Source organism: Temnothorax nylanderi, unplaced genomic scaffold, assembly GCF_030848795.1.
Source record: "Temnothorax nylanderi isolate EJ_2023f unplaced genomic scaffold, tnyl_v1.0 TNYL_tig0060_pilon, whole genome shotgun sequence".
Taxonomy (NCBI): Eukaryota; Metazoa; Arthropoda; class Insecta; order Hymenoptera; family Formicidae; genus Temnothorax; species Temnothorax nylanderi.
In genome coordinates this window covers 301,295-318,329 of record NW_027249122.1, presented here as the reverse complement: position 1 = coordinate 318,329, position 17,035 = coordinate 301,295, and the positions used below count along the sequence as shown (strand labels likewise).

Here is a 17,035-nt window from a genome sequence, read left to right as displayed (position 1 = left end):
GAGATAGAGATTTTTATGACATATATTTTTATTTTTTATTCGTAAAATTTATGTCGATATACAAAAATTACAAAAGTGCTCGATTATCGATATCATATTAAAACATTATTTCGAATAAAAGTATATTTTAAAATATCAAAAATGGACGGACGTATAATTAGTAATTCTTTTTCAACAATGTCTTGCTGTTAATTCCATTTTATAAAAGTTCTTTAAGAATTGCACTCTAATTTCCGAAAAGGGAAACACACGTGTCTATGTTTATAGATAAAAAATATATATTAGTACGAATATATAATAAATGGACGGAATGTCAGATCATTCAACCTTACATGACCAACATTGTGTCTATGCAATATTGTGTCAATATACGAGATGTCCCAAAAAGGCCAAAAAAAGCATTATAAATAGTTTGGAAGAGTTGTTTACGTTCGACTTACGTCAGCAAAAGTACTAATCGGGAGTTTTACATTTTTTAAATGAAAACAAATGTACGGATACATTTTCGGGACAGTGCTATCCGTTCTCACGCCATGGAGACAGATAGTTTTCTCGAGTACGCTTTGCCCTCCCATTCCTGATCGGACGGCAACGGCTCGTGTCGTAAGTGGCAGAGACGCGTGCCGTACTTCAGCAGCACGATTATAACGCAAACTACGAAGAGAGTCAGGCAGGCCGTGGCAGGCCAGAAAACGTGCAAGCCCATAGTAAGGAATCTTTTAGGAATTCTGCTGCTTGAGATTATCGCCTATTTGCAACTGGTGTCGCGTGCAGTTATCGAAACAACTTGCGGAGCAAGTCGCTATGATGTCTAAATCAAATTTTTTTGATTGTATAAATTATCTTGTAAAAAAAAAATAAAAATTATTCTTAATATACGTAAGAGCAGGGCAGTGTGCCTACGAAAACGATGTTGGTGGTGAGAGTTTCAGCGTTACGGTAGCCAAGTTAGAGGCTTTACAATGCAATTAGCTGAGTGCAAAGGGCTAATTAGACTCTATTGGGCTCAATTAAACTCTTGACTTTGAGCGTATCCTTAAGCGTGGGCGTTACTACTGTTGTTCAACACTGCTCGCTAAGTTGGTGCTGTCAGCTTTAGATCTCACTCTCGCGCTTTTGCATCTCCATGTACTCCTGCGGCTGCGGCGTGGGACCCTGAGACTCCGGATCGTGATACTGAACAATCTCGTGCCTCACTTGAGGATACTTGATGCGACCGGGCTCTAACTCGCTGAGGTCAAGCGGCGGCGTTTTGTGCGGCAACACGGTCCATAGAGGCTGGATCCACCTATTGCCTAAATCCCAATAGGACAATACTCTATTAAAAAATAAAAAGAGAAACTGTATCAGTCGCGCGCGCCCGCAGGAAGAAGCTACGTTAATGAGTCTCCGCAGGTGCAGACGGGTGGGAGATATCCGACTCACCGGTGTGGCGATTCTGCCAGTATTCACGGTGCCGCGAGCACCAGCAGAACACGATGTTGAGAATAAACAGAACTCCGCCTAGGACAGAGCAGAAAGCGATTGTGACATAGAATGGCGTAAAGTCGCCGTATTCGTGCCCCTTGAAGTACGGATTCTTCAGGTACTCCTCGCGCTCGTCTAGAATGGACATGTCACAACGTTAACGGTCTCGTAACTCGCTCGCTCTCTGAAAGAAAAAAAAGAGAGACGGGGGAGTCCTGTTAGCGCGGTAAGAATGTCGCAAGCTACCAGGCGTGGCTTGGCGTGGCGTGGCGTGGCGTGGCATGGCGTGCTACACAGGATGTGTGTACACACAGTTTACGCCGCGTACGCCGATCGATGAATCGCGGCTATCGTTATCGCTATCTTTACTACGGCACGTACAAATACGCGCGGGCAGATAAAAATGGGTATCGATATAGTAGGTCACGGAAAGCAGGTGCGCATACGTACGCACGAATTCAACGGTAATCACGCGCGTCCTACTGTGCATGGTACACTATACATACCTCGATGGCGTTTCTTGTTTTCTCTCTCCTTTCTTCGCGTCGTCGACGTCAGTTTCCCTCGGCGATATAGCGGTATCGCGGAAGCTGGGCGACAAGAAAAGAAACAGGTTGTCGGACCGAGTCCGCATCGAACGTACTCCGGAATCGGAATGTTTGAACGGCGTTAGATCACTCGTATTGGGCGGGGCATCCCGTTGAGTGGGGGGAGAATTATTTCTGACTTGCGTACTGCTTCGTCTCGCCGTCGCGTAAAGTCGCTAAACTCAAGGCCGATAAGTTCGAAGTTGACCATACCGAAGCGGCAAATCGAATAGCAGGAATCGACGGACAGTAATAGCTTCGCGTCGACGAATTTGAAATATGAATTTATGTAGAAACATATTTATTGGCAGCAAGAATGATTCTGGAGTCAACTGGAGCGCAGATTAACGATAAATAGAATGTATTTCTAGTCACAATGAACGTTCTCGCGTAGCCACGATGCACATGTTTTCCAATGAGACGTCAGGGGAGGTGTAGTAAAGCAGCTCGGCCTGAAATCCCGCGCTCTCCAGAAAGACCAGGCGACCCCAATTCAGCAACGTTTTAGCTTTACGCCCGATACTCTCGCGTTCGTCCGACCTCGAGGACTGGCCAGCGATCTCCTGTGCCGGGAGATGACGTGGCGAGTTAACGTCGCTCTTTAAAGCCGCAGGTCGAGAGCCGCAGGTCGCCCAACTGACTATGCTGCACAGAACGGGAAACTCGTCCGCGGTAAAGCCGCATTGTCGCAGGTACTCCCGGCCCACGTATGAAGAGTACTCGCATTTGTGATGGCAGCAAAACGCGACGATCAGGCCGCGTACGTCGACCTTAGGTTCGCCGTTCATCGACTTCACCAAACAACGTATCGTCAAGTCTAAAAAAGCGTATCATTATAAGCGTCGATGTATGACATAAAACAAAAATGGAGCTTTAGCTCAGGAGTGAAATGAGTGTACCAGTGGCCGTGCCACAGAGATGCTTCGCTATGCCGACCTTGTACTTGATCGGCTGGATCTCCGCGATTTGGTTCAACTGCAGATCGGCGATATCGACGCGTATCCTTTTTATTACGAGGCGACTCCCCTCCCTTCTAAGCTTATTGTCGCTTTTGTGTCGGTGACTGGAACGATCGACTAGTAAGATGCAAGAGTTTGACTTGTTCTTTATAATCTGCCCCAACCAGTATGTTAACTGAGCTGTTTAAAGTACGATTTCATTTAGTATTTTTGTCGCAGTGCAACTTATAACAAATTGTTCGAGAGACAGAAATAAAAATCATCCAAATCAAAGAATGCTGTCATAACCGAAATGTACCTTTTCCAGCCCCGAATTCGACGAAGCAAGTGTCGTCTCGCACGAGACCGGCTTGCTCCAGATGTCCCAGCAGAGATGCATTTTGGAGCAAGTGCTTTCTGACGTTCCTGCCGCAGGTCTCGTCGCTCAATTTGTCCTCGAGCACGTCGTGCCTCAGAATCGTTCGAGAAAACTCTGGCAGCTTTTCTGAAAGGGACATGTCAGAGAGAGAGAGACACGAAAGCGGAAGGGATTTTTAAATTCAATTGTACCATAGGCGGCATGAATCTTCCTTATCACCGTCCCCACGACGGACTCGTCGAGCTGCGACAGGGGCACGCGCGGCGGCGCGGCGATAGTCTCCGCGTCCAAATTCGCTCCCTCGACCACGAAGGCGGGCCGCGCGTCCAGCCTCCGCTTGGCGTTGCACACGCCCAGGTGCCTCGTCAGCTTTGAACGATAACACGTGCTGGAGGGCAAAAAAATGCGTCGATACCACGCTAGACTAACTTCCGCTTAGAATGTACAACACGATCTCAGTTTTAATGAATACTTGCTGGGTGGGATCCAACGGACACGGCACTCTCTCGTCCCCGGCGTCGGGGCCGGGGCCGGCGACGTCCCGCTGATGCTCGCCGCAGTACCGCCGGCCCTCCCGCACCGTCATGCGGCAGAACCGCTTCTTGCGCTCGACGAAGTACGTGCAGTGATTGCCGTCTGCCATATCCCTCACTTACGAAAATATTCTCGGACACTTTGCGCTCGGAGGGGATCGTCGCAGGTTAGAATTGCCAGTCTGGCGCGGAGTGACGTATGAATTCGATATTTCTACCCGTCCGCCGCTAGATGAGCGCCACTATTCACTTTTCTGCCCAAGCAAATCGGGATTAGCTCCACCGGCGTTCCTAACGAGGGCGCTGCAGACGCGATTATTTATGTATCCGCACGGATCTCAAAATCGCGGTCATCGCGGATCCCGATATTCCCGATATCGCGAGCCCTCGAGGCTCGAGCCGTCGCACTTCGCAGTCGTCGCACTCGCGACTCGCGACGAGAGCGCAAAAAGGATGAAACGAATAGCTGGGTAGCGATTGTCGCAATCGTGAGACGTCTCAGTGCCCCCCCCCCCCCTTGAGACCCCGTTTGTCCTTGAACGCAATCGAGAACTCAAAACCGATCCTCTCGAGATTCGAGCCTCCTCTTCGAGTCGAGGCTACGAATCTGGCCACGGTCAAGTCTTAACTCTTCCCCTCGGGGGTCGCCGGTTTCCCGGATTTTTCTTTTCTACGGATTTTCCCCGAATCCTTCGAACAATATTTCCGGATTGCCCTGGTATATTTATCGTTCGCCGCCAAGGGACCCGCGGGCGGGCGGGCGCGCGCGCGCGCGCGAGCGAGCGAGCGAGCGAGCGAGCGAGCCGCACGCGGGTAATTCGCTAATGTAGAGCTTATACCCCGATACCAAGCCCGTCTCAAAGTTCACCTTTTGCCTCCCCTCATCTTTCTGCCGCCCGCCCCGCCCGACCCCCCTCGCTCGTCCACCGTAATTCCCTTTTCTCGTAGCTCGTTCTCTCTATCCCGCCGCAACTTTTCCCCGGTCGGGATTCGGCCTCTCTGGCCGTCTCGCGCTCGCGTTATCTATCCTCTTGAAGCGAGCTATTACCCGATTGTTTCTTAAATAAAATATCATCGGAGTCCCGCGTCGCCAACCACTCACAATAATAATTGCCTCGCCAGTGTGTCAACCGATCCACCCTCGCGCGCGCAACCCCTCGTCTGTCTCCCCGGATCCTTCACCCTCCCCCCCCCTCTTTCCCCTTTTCCTTTTATTTTTCCACCCCGCCCGCGTCGTCCGTCACGCGGATATACGCCATACACCGCGAGAAAGAAATTCGACGGGGCCGGGCGTCCGGGCCCGTGCAATTCGCGTAATGTCATCGTATAATGACGTGGCACGTCGCGTCGCACGTCCGTTAACGCGTTTAACCGACGGGAACGTCGGCGTCGGTGTGTTTAAATTTAAATCTATTCTTTAAACCTTTAAACCTGTTGCTCGCGAATAGCTGATTATCGATGATTTCGCGATGCAGGTGTCTCGAAAGCCATAGGGATTGGCACCGCGCCGCTAACGGTGAAACCCTATTCGCGTTCCCCGATTATCGTCTCTCTCAGGACGGCAGAATTCGCGTTTTGAAAACTCTACATCGGATTAGTTAGACGCCGTCCGAAATACTCGGACGGCGCGGCGGCGGGCCGCACTCCGCTTCGAAACACGTATGCCCGTATTTACACGGCCGCGAGCGCTAACGATCCCTTTTTGTCTCCCCGGCAACGTCCCGCCGGCGGAGCGTATAGCGCGGTGTTAACAAGCAGAAGGGATTAAGGAGTAGATGAACAAGTGGTCGTCATCAACCGAGCTCCGACTGCTCCGAGGCGCCCAACAACGAGGCGCGGATTTTGTTTGTCGCGAAGGAGCTGATCGTCTCGTTCGCGTCTCGCGTATCGCGATTCTGCACTCGCCGATCTTCATTTCGCGCGAGATTATCCTGTTTAAATTTGTAGGGTCAAATTATACTCAATTCGAGTCATTTTTAACCATTCCCGTAGATCGCCACTGCTCCTACACAACATATATGTCTTTAACTACACCAATGGATTTAAAATAATTACTACTATTTTGTGTTAAAATAATAAATTTCAACACGTGTAATTAAAAATAACAAAATGTTATCTAACTCAAGGTATTAGTTTAAATTTCATCCTTTATTAATATTTAACAAGGTAGGAAAATTGTCTCGAACGAACAAAGCTCCAGTATCACGTCGACGAGAGTTGCGAAAGGACATCCCAGAGCAGCGCGCTCGCGTAATCAACATTTGTCATAGTTTCTCTAAAAATAGTCTGAAGTATCGGTATCCCTCCCCTCCCCCAAGATTCCCTCTAAATTCGATTCGCGCGTTATCGGGACAACGAGCGACCTGATAGGAGGCCATCAATAATTACCTGGACCCGTGCCCGCCTAACTCTAACGAAGGACGATTTCTAACGATCCCCTCGCCAGCGTCCAACTTCTGGACGTAATTAATTCCCGGGCTAACCTGGAATGCTATAATTAATTGCCGGTGGGGCTGATGAGGGGCAGAGCGCAACGGGTGCAACAATATGTACCCCGCTTCGATTAGAAGTGTGGGGGGGTTGGGCGGAGGTACCGGCGGAAACGGGGGAGACGGCGCGGGGGGGGGGGAGAGGGGACCGCCTCCGCTCGCAGTTATGCAATTAATTAAATTCAGTTTGTTATTCGCCGTCGACTGTTAATTGCCGCAAAACTTCAAGAAACTGCACACGCTTGACGTTTCAAAATGCATCGCGCCGCCGCGCCGCGCCGTATTCGCGATCGTATTCAAGATCGCGACTGTCAGTCGTATTATCTAAAGTATTGTGTCTCGGGGAATCGTAATTAGCGTCTATCGAATTTTCGCGACGGACGCGTCAAAAGGTATCGTTAGCGTTCTCGCGTTAATCGCGCGCGCGTTCTCGATCCGCGCGGAGAAAAAGGAAAGAGAAGGCATTCTCCGAAAGAACGTTAACTGATTACGTCAGTGACACACGCTCATAATTAACAGTACGCGTGTACAAGTGCGCGCGGGATGCACGACGGTAACCGCGCCCGTTTGACCTCGGATTTAAATGATACGCTCGCGAGACAGTCGGCATATATAAAAGATTAGGACGCGCGACGCGAGCGGTTTAATTAGCGAGAGAAGAGAGATTTCCCACTCTTTCACTTTCGCGTGACGAACCGTCTTGCAGTCACGCTAGTCGGTTGCGAAAGGAAAATGGTAACAATTCGAATTAACGAGAAAAATCGGCATCTTTGAACGCTGAGAAAAGCGAATAATGTCGAAACGCTTTTCTTTTATTTTTTTTTTCAAGTCCTAAACTGTATACTGATTGTTAGAAATAAGATTCGCGATGTTATACGAAATCGCCTTCCCGTTCATGATCGTTCGTTGCATCGCAGTCTGGAAGCATTTCTCGTTTCGGGAGCGCGCTTTGGCGCATCTATTCCTTTGTTTTTAAGAAGAAACAAAAAGAGAAACGAGAGGAACGGGGAGGAGGGGGAGGAGGAGGAGAAGAAACGAAAACAATCGATACGACACGCCGGCAAGGCCAATCGGGCCGCGTTCTATTCGCGGCGCGGCCAATCAAAATGCCTACTACGTCGCCGGCAGGCCCGCTAATTAGACGCCACGTAAATCAGTCCTGAAACTCAACGTTAATTAACACGGGTTTCCGTTGGAGTTGCTTAGCCACCTATTTATCGAACGACACAAACGCAATATGGTCGGACACGTGTACGTCCGTTAAATACCTATCCGACTGGAGAATGTCGAGTCGCTCGCTTGCTCGCTCGTTCGTTCGCGCGCGCGCGAGAGCAGGAGCGCGCTCGTCGCCGTGAAGTTGGCTGAAAACCGGCCTCGCGCCGAAACGAAACATTCGAATCATTCGAATTAATTCAGCCACTTGGGAGCGGGCGGTAAGGAATAATGGTTTCGTGATCGATTTTCCCTCCCGCTTAACTCGCTTAACGCTAACCGAATCAACCGGCTGCTCCTCCCTTCTCTCCTTACCCCGCAGTCACGAGTGTAATGAGAATTTTACGTTGCTCGATAAGTAGTCGCCTTCGTTGAATACAATCCTGAAAGAAAATCTGGGATTGCGGCAGAGTACCGGGTAAATGAATGACACCAACCACAGGTGAGGGGTTTCCTCCAGTTTTCTAAAAACTTGTGATTTTTTTTATTAATTAATAAATCGTGTTCGCGTACGATTGTGTGTATGCGCGTGTGTGTTCCATGGGTGTAATTGTATTTTACAAGAGGCCGCGAAACCACATACAGATGTCGGGTCCCGATTACGAAGAAGTCCGAGATTAATGAAATAACAAAATTAACTATAGAGACGCGCGCGGGACCGGGTCGTCGCGGTCCGCGCGCGTGCCACTCGGCCGGGCGGGATGGGGCGGGCGCGGGGCATGGGGCGTGGGGCGTGGGGCGGAGGGGGGGGGGAGACTTTCCGTGCTCCTCGCGCGATCGTTTCCGGGCCCGCTAAGTGCGTGCCGAGTGCGGTACGCAGCGCGCGACGCCGCGCGTCACAATTCGATTCACGATTGCCCGAGATCCCGTGACGCGATCACGCGCTCCGTACGCGAGTTTTGCGACGGCGCGGCGCTGTCCTTGAAAGGTTGCTTCTCGTCGCGCAATTCGGACGAGCGAGTCGCGCGACGGGGCTCTCAGCAATCGTTCTCGGTCGCAGAGCCGTTTGGCGACGAGACGCCGCGTCTGCTCGACTTCGCGAGAACGCGTGCTGACGAACCGTCAAATGAGCGAAAGAATAAAAAAAGAAAACGGACGAGGAACGGTAAACGATACAGAATTTAACGTTATGTACATTCGAGACGAGATTTAATTCGATTAATCGACGAAACTTCGGATAGATGCCGAAACCGAGATTCGTAAGGAGCGAGCGTAGAGCGTGTTCCGTCGTTACGACGTTACGACGGAAAACGTCGCTGCGCGACCGCACTCGGCGGTGCAGGACCACGGAAAACCATGGCACGTCGCGTATCGGCCGATCGCCCGTGGAATAAACGCGCGGGTGCCCCGTTCGCCGTTCGCGCTCGATAGTAAATACATAACCATTTATATCACACAAACTTTTAACAATATACAAAATGTACCCTATATACAAGATTAAATTACACGAGCCAACGACTGCACAAACCCCAATCCGACACGCGCACGTGGCAAACGAAAGGAAATTCAAGCGAGCTGAGTAAATTTGCTCCCCGATTATACATGTTCGAATATACAAGTTGTCCGATTAATAGAAATTTTCTAATTTATATGTCCGAGATATGTAATAAAATGGAGTAAAAATAAAAATTAAGACTCATCGCGAATCACTATTTATCTCGTTCGTGCGTCTGGTACAAGATCTGTGATGGCAAGCGCCATTGCCCCCTATGTCCGAGCCGATGCCGAAATAAGAGTTTGTGCATCCTTGACATAATCCGTCGGCGCAACTTCCTGCCCAATCTACATGTACACGTCTATATACGCCGCTCTTCACCGTCTCCGTCGGCGTCGTCGCAGAGTCATGAAATCGATTGCGATTCTTGGCGGCGTCGACTCTGATTGTTCTTCGAGCGCGACTTATCAGATTCCGAATCCTTAATATCAAGCCGTTTGCACTACCATGACTCTTCAGCGTCGTATTTGCCCAATTTCCGTGATACCCGCGGCATGATCCGCTCACGCACCAACTGTGACACAACGATACTGAAGATTTCCAAGTGCGAACGACGCTCGATCGGAGATCGTTACGGTGCACGCGCAAACGCGCGCGATCTCGCGAATCATCATTTAAAATGAGAGTATTTGACGAATGATACGAGTAACAGGGCGACTTTGCTCCTATGATACACATCTCGCGCCGAAACTTATTCCCGCCTCTGAATCCGTTGTACTTTGAGCTTCGAGCACGTTGCACGCCAATGTCATTTCTTGCTCGCCGCGAGTTACGTCACTTAGCGTATGTGCGCAACGGGTGTCGTCCGCGTACTCTTCGGTGCAGCACGCGATTACTCTTCGGAAATGCTTGACGAACGTCGAGAATTTAAGAACTGCGACAAAGAGGAAATTCGTTAAGTTAAATCTCGTCGAAGGATCGATGCTCTTTCGATCGAAAGTTAGACTTATTGTAACGTTGTTACTGGCAAACAACGGTTTCCGCAGACAATCCTGTATCGATCAACTTTAACAAACAATGCGTAACGTAGACTTCGCTGAACGAAAGAAAAAGAGGGAGAGAGAGAAAGAGATATTTCTCGGGATAATTGAGCTCTGTTCTCTCCTCGAGAACGACACCGATTACTTTTGTACCTTACATGAAATTTAGCGAATCGTAATGTACTTATGATTACGCTAAAATTTTATCCAATTGTACCGACACTGCTGCAGTGGAAGAAGGATTTCGTTTTGTGCGTATTAGACTTAATTGATTATGCTGTTTCAAATATGATAAATTTTCAAGAAAGGAAGAGGGAGAGCGAAAATGCGAGCGAAATGAAGGAAGGGAAGGGAAAGAAAGGGAGGAGAGAAGCGAGCAGGCGCGGATAACTAACAAGAAGGATTCGAATGATAATTCCGTGTCGTTCGTCTCACCTCGACACTCAATTAACGATGGCGGGAACAAGGGCCGCCTAATGAGTTTACGAAGCGCGGCGGCGGATCGACAGGAGAACGGTGATTTTGAAAGAAAAATAATTTTCTAAGGGTCCAGAACTGCGCGCCCCGCCGTCGTTTCGCGTTCGATCTCTCGTCGAATTATCTCTCTTTCTCTCCTTTCCTCTCTTTCCTTCCCCTTTCGATTGCCGTCTGTCTTTCTCGCGCGATTAGATCCTCGTTGATCGCACGTGTCGAATTTAGCACGCGACGAAGACGCGTGTTGTCTCCCAAGTGGCGACAACCAAGAATCGACGGAGCGTGCTCGCGGAAACTTAGAAGCGACTAAAATTGTAACGAGAATTGAGATAATCTCCCTAATCATAAAATGAAATAGAATAACGCAAATATTTCGGACATCGGAAAATAATTTGGTAATGATCTTGAGAGTGACATCGACGGGAAGAATTATTTCCATATTTTGCAAACGTGCGAACGCCTGTTGCAAGTTGCGCCAGTCGTAGGTGTAAACGAATTCTACATTTCACATCTTCTGTCAAGGTAATTGCAATACGACGACTGCAAAAGGTTTTAAAGAAGAGAACTGACGTTACTATTGCGGCTGATGGTAGATGCACGATGGGTCGTATCTTAAACTTTCTTCGATTCTTTACAATTGAGCAAAGATAATTATTAAGAAGACCGGCGGACTCGTGGCAAAAGTGCTTCTGCAATGCGGTGTCGAGTGCCGTCTCAACTTGTCGCAAATGTGATCAACATTTCTGATCGAAAATTTGGACGCTATCTTCTGACGAAGAGTAGGATCCAAATTGCTGAATTAACTTAAGGATGCTTTCGATATTCACAACATCAATGTGTCAATATTAATGCGAAAACTCTTGCGTGCAAACTCTTGCTCGAGTTTTGTCACTTTGTCATTCCAGAGGTATTTGCGGTTCTGAATTAACCAAGTTCAAAGACGTTCAGAGATTTCCAGCATCCGCGGCAAGTTCGGACGCACTCGACACGTCAACACCGTCAGAACGCAGAGACGCTCGATATTCGCGGCCAGTTCAATTATGTTCAACATCGCGGCACCGCATGTTGGGAGACATTCGGCTACCACGGCAAGTTCAAACACGTCAATATCACGATAGACACTCCGACTCGTAGAGTCGCCGATGGCGGTTCCCAAGGGACACTACGCTAGCCCTTCTCCCCTCTTTGTGATTCCTCTGAGGGGTCTGGGCTCGCGACGCTAGATAAATTAGGTAGGCTCGTTCTTCATCGCGCTGTCCTTTGGGATACGGTCCTGTTGCGGCGGGCAGCGAGTCTAATCGCAGGTATCCTGAGCCCAGGACGACCAGTCTTGATAGCTGGCCGCCTGGAGGTGCGATTGCTGAGCCGCCAGACCCGGATGCACGAGTGCCATCTGGTGATGGTGGTGATGGTGATACTGATGATAGTGCTGATGACCCGGCGGAGGCGGCGAATAGGGATCCACCCCGACGGCGACGTCCACTACGTCTACCTGAGGCGAAGGTACGACGGGGGGCGTCGGCTGCGGAGAGGGTTGGACCTTTTTCGGGCGACCGACCGGGTTGCCGCCTCATTCGCGGCTCCTTCGAGGCCTGCCGACCTTACCTTTCCTAACGGGCGCACCGCTGTTTCCGGCCGCGCCTGCCGCTGCCGCGACGCTCGTCGATTTCACGATCTTGTGCCAGTCGGATTCGCAAACCGGCGTGCCCGACACTAAGTAATATCTGAAATTGTGAGAGACACGTGTCACGTAAAGGCTTTCTCGCCGGGCCGGGTGAAGGTTGCCCGAACGTAAGATAAGAAGGATGAAATTCACAAACGGAGGACTCACCTGTCGCCGGAGACGAGCTGACCGCCGCACTTATTGCAGCTGAAGCATTTCAGGTGAAACACCGCGTCGCCGGCTCTCATGACCAACTCGTTCGCGGGTATCGCGTTGTTGCAACTCGAACAGACGCCGCTGCTGCCGAACAATCTGCAATAATAAAAGAAATGTCCGATTAAGACTCGGTTCAAGGTCGCGACGTGTCCATCCGGAATCGTTATCCGCGAGGAGAGCGTTTCCGAGAACGTCCGCGCCAGATGTCTGATTACGGCATCAAGCCCGCGATTATTTTTCAACAATTTCGTTCGCGGTTTTGGACACGCATCGAGTTTCAATACCGGCGCGTCTCGTGCCGCGCGATGCGACGCGACGCCGCGATGCGCGCTCGTATCCTGCGTTAATGGCAGTTAAATGTTTGCGAAGCGGTTGTCAGCCGTATACCCGTTGGCTCGTAAAGTCGACTGTTTATGCAGCAATTAGCTACGTAACGATACGTAGGTATGTCGGACGGGGATTCGAGGTGAGCGCCACGATTTCACGTCTCTCTCTCCAACGCGCCGACACGGCGCGGCGTAAGGAGCTCCTCTCCGCGAGGGAGACGCATCCGACGTACGGGTACATCGCACACGCACTCGACCATCCTTCTCACAGCCGCGACTTCAAGAATCGAACCTGAAAATCCCGCATCGAATCGAAACTCGGGAAAGACTCGCCGAGTCTAACGATCTATCTCGAGCTATCTAGCCGCTCGCCGAGGCGAGGTCGCGCGGCATACGTGCCACTGTCAAAATCGAACTTCGCATTTAACGCTAATGGAATATTTAATTAAATCGACTTTTGAAACGCGCGATATAGCCGACATATCGATGTCTGCGTCGGATTTTACTCCGAGAGCGCGCATAAGGCTGTTACGACGACGGAGCGGATTGGATTTGAGGTTTCTCGTTATTAATTTAATTACCGGCTGACAGTTCTATAATTAAATTGCTAATTTATCTGCCCGGGATCCACAGCTGATCGCGCGGCCAGTATCTCGATGATTGCTCCCACGAATGACGTTTCAATCTTTCCCTTTTTATTCTCTCCCTCTCCCCCTCTCTCTCTTTCATTTTTCCCCGCTTTTTGTTCTTTCTTTCATTCCTTTTTATTTTCATTTTTTTGCGGTTTGTCTTCAATCGTTTGCAACGGTTCAATTATAAATGCGCGTTCAGCTGATAAATTCTGTTGAAATATAGGGATGCAAACAAACCTAGCGCGTCGGTCGATTTTGCCTACTCCCCGCGACAAGAAAATGATAATGCACAAATTTTGAAACGCGCGAGACTCTCTTCGGGCGCAGCGTTACTTTCTCGTGCGTAAACCGACGCGGTTCGAGAAAGCAAAGTGTGTCGTATACACGGTGTTTCACGCATTATTAAATACGCTGATCGACCATAAGGCGCGTCTCGTTTATCTATATTTATATATGCGAATATAAAAACGATTGTTCAGAAACTGCGACGTTATTCCATCACGTATTTATATATTAATTCAATTTTCTTCAAACCAATTAACCATTGATTAAAACTCTCGCGCCTTACGTGAGACGTTATATATCGTCTCGCACGTGGGCGAAATCCTAATCAAAGGTGGTTTCCTCGGCGAGTTTCGCGTCAGGTGTCTCGTAAATAAATCGAAGTGGTAGATTTTAATTGCGGCCGCGATCTTTATCAATTCGGCCGTATAATATCTACTTCCGGGCCGAATACTTGGCGGACTAATGAGCGGAGAAATGCGTGCGCCCCGCTCGACCGAATCGCATTTTCGATTTCTCCATAATTGCTAATTAGAGGCCGACGGCCAAGTCAATCAGCTAGAACGGATAGAAGGAATTATACAGCTGATGATCGAGGATCAGCCATAAAATCTGCTTCTCCTTTCTCCTCCTCCTCTCCTCCCCCCTCTATCTTTCTCTTTCTCTCTCTCGTTCTGGCCTCTTAATCGTCCGACGCCATTACCAGTATCATTATTCACGCGTGTTTTACGTGACCATTCTGGAAAGCTGATGACAAGCAAGAATTTTCGATTATCCATGGAGCTTATTTATGACAGTCATAAAAAATGTCAAACAGAGCGCGCAAATTATTCGTTATTTTACTTAATTATCGTTACTTGAAACGAGCCCCTTGCTCGGGCTCATTAATAGTTTAGATATATTTGATGACGACTATATTGATCGCAGCAACGTGATAGTCGAGCGGTTAATTAAATGCCGGCGCGGCGGTAGAATTTTTTTGTCATCTCGGCATTTGTATACATCTTCACGGTAATCAGAGCGTCTGTATTAAATTAGATATCCGAGTGTTCCGTCCTAATAGGCTGAGTGAGGCATACGTGCTCTGCTGGTGGAGTAATTGATCGAAAGTAACTAGCGAATAACGGTTCGACGCCGGTGATGAATGACAACGAACACCGTCTGTTATGATGCGATATTATCGCGCGCGCCGCGCCGCACACGGCCGACTAATATATAATAACAATCTCTATATATCTTTGATAAAACATTGATTGCGCCAAGATTTATCTCACTCGCACGGGGGCCGTACATGCGTGTACTTAAAAATTTACAACCAAATATATTTTAATTGTGAGTATATAGTTAATTACTTCCTGTACCTGTTTTATCCGTACGGCACAATTTACGTTCTATTACGTACGATCTCCGGAGGAAAACCGGACTCGTTAAAGAATCCGCCGTGAAAAATACGATCTGTAATTTATATTTCATAATCTCCCACGGGTGGATCGCAAAAATTTGGCGATCCAACAATGCGCCGCGCTGTGTGTAGAAACGTCAAACGCTGGGCCGAGGCCCCGTCGTCGTCGCCCGCGGCGTTTAATAATTTTAATGAGCGAAGTTCACTGCAGTCCGCACTAAGAGAGTAATTGGCGATTACGGTCGGCGGGGCGATCTTTAACGAGCGGTCTACGCAATTTCTAATTAGTTGATTTCACCAATGATAATACGAGTGCCTCGCCTTCCTTGTCCGACTCCTCCAACTTGATACGCAATTTGCCGCGCGCGAGCACGAGCTCCCTTGCGTTTTAATTGCGACCGACGTGTCAATCTTGCCCGCTCTAACAAGCGTCTCTAAAGGCGCGTGTCACGCGTGTGCGCGTTTCGCAATTCCAAGCAGCATGCGGCAATTCGATCCGAACGACGGACGAGATCTCCCGCAATTAATAAATTCAGAATTGATCTGTGAAACGGGCACAAGATGAAATTTATGTAAACCTCACAATACGATTTGATTGCAGTACAGTACGAATTTTTCTCCGCGATTCTATGTTATATCGCGACAACTTATAAAATAACGTAACCCTCGATTTCGAAAGATTCGCGAGCAAGTGCGCCCTCCGCTCTACGGATCGCCCTCTCACCCAGGCACCCTCGCTCATTATGCGTGCCCCTTTGCCGCACACAGCAGCGCGTACACTCCGCCGCTAACAAGAGGGAATAAGAGAGAGAGACACACAAGGACGTGCGGGTGCGCGTACGCCGAAACGATGTATTCACACACGGGGAGCGCGCCAGTGTGTATGTGGCCGACCCCCGCCTGTTAATGAGTTAGACTACCTTACCCTCGGCACTTTAATTGTCTAAAGCACAAATTGGGCGGCTTTAATTAGCGTAATTATTTGGTTCGTTTGTCCGTTTATCCAAGATCCCTGTATCGAGCGAGGGTCGAGCGGGCCGCCCCCCCCCCTCGCGAGACTAAATGGATTCATTAGCGCTTTGTGCGATTAAAAAATCCAAATTTCGGACTGGCGTGGCGAGGACCCGAGCCTTTGTGGGCGCCTTCAATTTCATCCGCGTCTTGAACGCGTCGTTCACTACGCGCGCGAACCTCTTTGACGGTCGTCGTCGATGGAAGACGGAAATTGTCGTCCCTCGTAGGCAAACCGTGCGTTTACGCAATTATCCGATCTGGCCAGGATCTCCGCTGTATCGTTTCGGATCTCCCAACGACCTTAACAGAGCAGCGACGAACGCGAGTACTCGACGAATTGTAAAAAAACTATACCGATTTTTTTTTTTGCCAGATCACACATGTGCAGGTACTTGTACAAAGGTGTAGGTTGAAGGTTGTTGCCTTTTCTCGGGACATTTTGTGCGACATAATAAACACGGATGCAGGTCAGCTTCTCGCACGAGCAGCACAAAATCTGCCGCGTAACGCGCGCGCGGTGGGCATATGCACACAACGGGCGAAACATATTCTCCCGCTGCTAGCTTTAATTTTTCTAGATAATAATGATTAATCGCGCGGCCTCGGTTTCCAGTTTAATTAAAAAGCTATGCGGTCGCCACTCTTTCCGTCCCTCCCTCTCCCTCTCCCATACACACACGCGCGCACGTACACCCTGCCTTCCGCGAAACAGCCGACTGGCAAATTAAATTGAAATTGACTAGGTCTGGTAATGAGGTGGCCTGCAGGCCCAGTCGCGGCATTAGTCGGGTGTGGGTTCTAGAAAATGAGTTCCGACTTAACAACAAATTGCCTCGGTGAACTTCCTTTCACCCCATCCTCCACCCGGGCTCCCTTCTCCCCCTCACCTCGATCTCGCTATCCTCCCCCCCCCATCCTCCCGCAATCCGCTCGCACGCCGCCGCCG

The 17,035-nt window shown here is 49.4% G+C and overlaps 4 protein-coding genes across 6 annotated transcripts in view; all 4 read right to left on the bottom strand.

Annotated features, from left to right (window-relative positions):
- Positions 1-10: 10 nt before the first annotated feature.
- Positions 11-714, bottom strand: Wrm2 (wurmchen 2). Its single transcript, XM_071707711.1, has one exon. The coding sequence runs from the start codon at positions 704-706 to the stop codon at positions 527-529; it is 180 nt and encodes a 59-aa protein (XP_071563812.1). The 5' UTR covers positions 707-714; the 3' UTR covers positions 11-526.
- Positions 715-1,095: 381 nt separating this feature from the next.
- Wrm1 (wurmchen 1) lies at positions 1,096-2,207 on the bottom strand. The gene is made up of 3 exons (XM_071707708.1): positions 1,974-2,207; positions 1,426-1,651; positions 1,096-1,295 (listed from the first exon to the last, which is right to left on the bottom strand). The coding sequence occupies exons 2-3, from the start codon at positions 1,613-1,615 to the stop codon at positions 1,096-1,098; spliced, it is 390 nt and encodes a 129-aa protein (XP_071563809.1). The 5' UTR covers positions 1,616-1,651; positions 1,974-2,207.
- A 131-nt stretch (positions 2,208-2,338) lies between these two features.
- Positions 2,339-4,099, bottom strand: LOC139773311 (tRNA:m(4)X modification enzyme TRM13 homolog). Its single transcript, XM_071707697.1, has 5 exons — positions 3,848-4,099; positions 3,563-3,759; positions 3,312-3,497; positions 2,954-3,193; positions 2,339-2,871 (listed from the first exon to the last, which is right to left on the bottom strand). Exons 1-5 carry the CDS (start codon positions 4,012-4,014, stop codon positions 2,426-2,428), a joined length of 1,236 nt encoding a protein of 411 aa, XP_071563798.1. The 5' UTR covers positions 4,015-4,099; the 3' UTR covers positions 2,339-2,425.
- Positions 4,100-8,065: 3,966 nt separating this feature from the next.
- Positions 8,066-17,035, bottom strand: part of LOC139773293 (uncharacterized) — a 174,814-nt gene continuing 165,844 nt past the window's right edge. For all 3 annotated transcript variants that reach the window (XM_071707649.1, XM_071707650.1, XM_071707648.1), the window contains 2 exons: positions 12,386-12,529; positions 8,066-12,278 (listed from right to left, as the gene is read on the bottom strand). In XM_071707649.1, the coding sequence (XP_071563750.1) occupies positions 12,125-12,278; positions 12,386-12,529 (298 nt within the window). In that variant the 3' untranslated portion in view covers positions 8,066-12,124. The remainder of the gene's footprint in view (positions 12,279-12,385; positions 12,530-17,035) is intronic.

Excerpts from the sequence above, each read along its gene's own strand:
- Wrm2 (XM_071707711.1), bottom strand. The coding sequence starts at position 706 with ATGGGCTTGCACGTTTTCTGGCCTGCCACGGCCTGCCTGACTCTCTTC.
- Wrm1 (XM_071707708.1), bottom strand. The coding sequence starts at position 1,615 with ATGTCCATTCTAGACGAGCGCGAGGAGTACCTGAAGAATCCGTACTTC. Across the intron at positions 1,296-1,425 it reads CTGGCAGAATCGCCACACCG|GCAATAGGTGGATCCAGCCT; the intron begins GTGAGTCGGATA and ends ATTGGGATTTAG.
- LOC139773311 (XM_071707697.1), bottom strand. The coding sequence starts at position 4,014 with ATGGCAGACGGCAATCACTGCACGTACTTCGTCGAGCGCAAGAAGCGG. Across the intron at positions 3,498-3,562 it reads GAAGATTCATGCCGCCTATG|AAAAGCTGCCAGAGTTTTCT; the intron begins GTACAATTGAAT and ends TGTCCCTTTCAG. Across the intron at positions 2,872-2,953 it reads TCTCTGTGGCACGGCCACTG|ACTTGACGATACGTTGTTTG; the intron begins GTACACTCATTT and ends ACGCTTTTTTAG.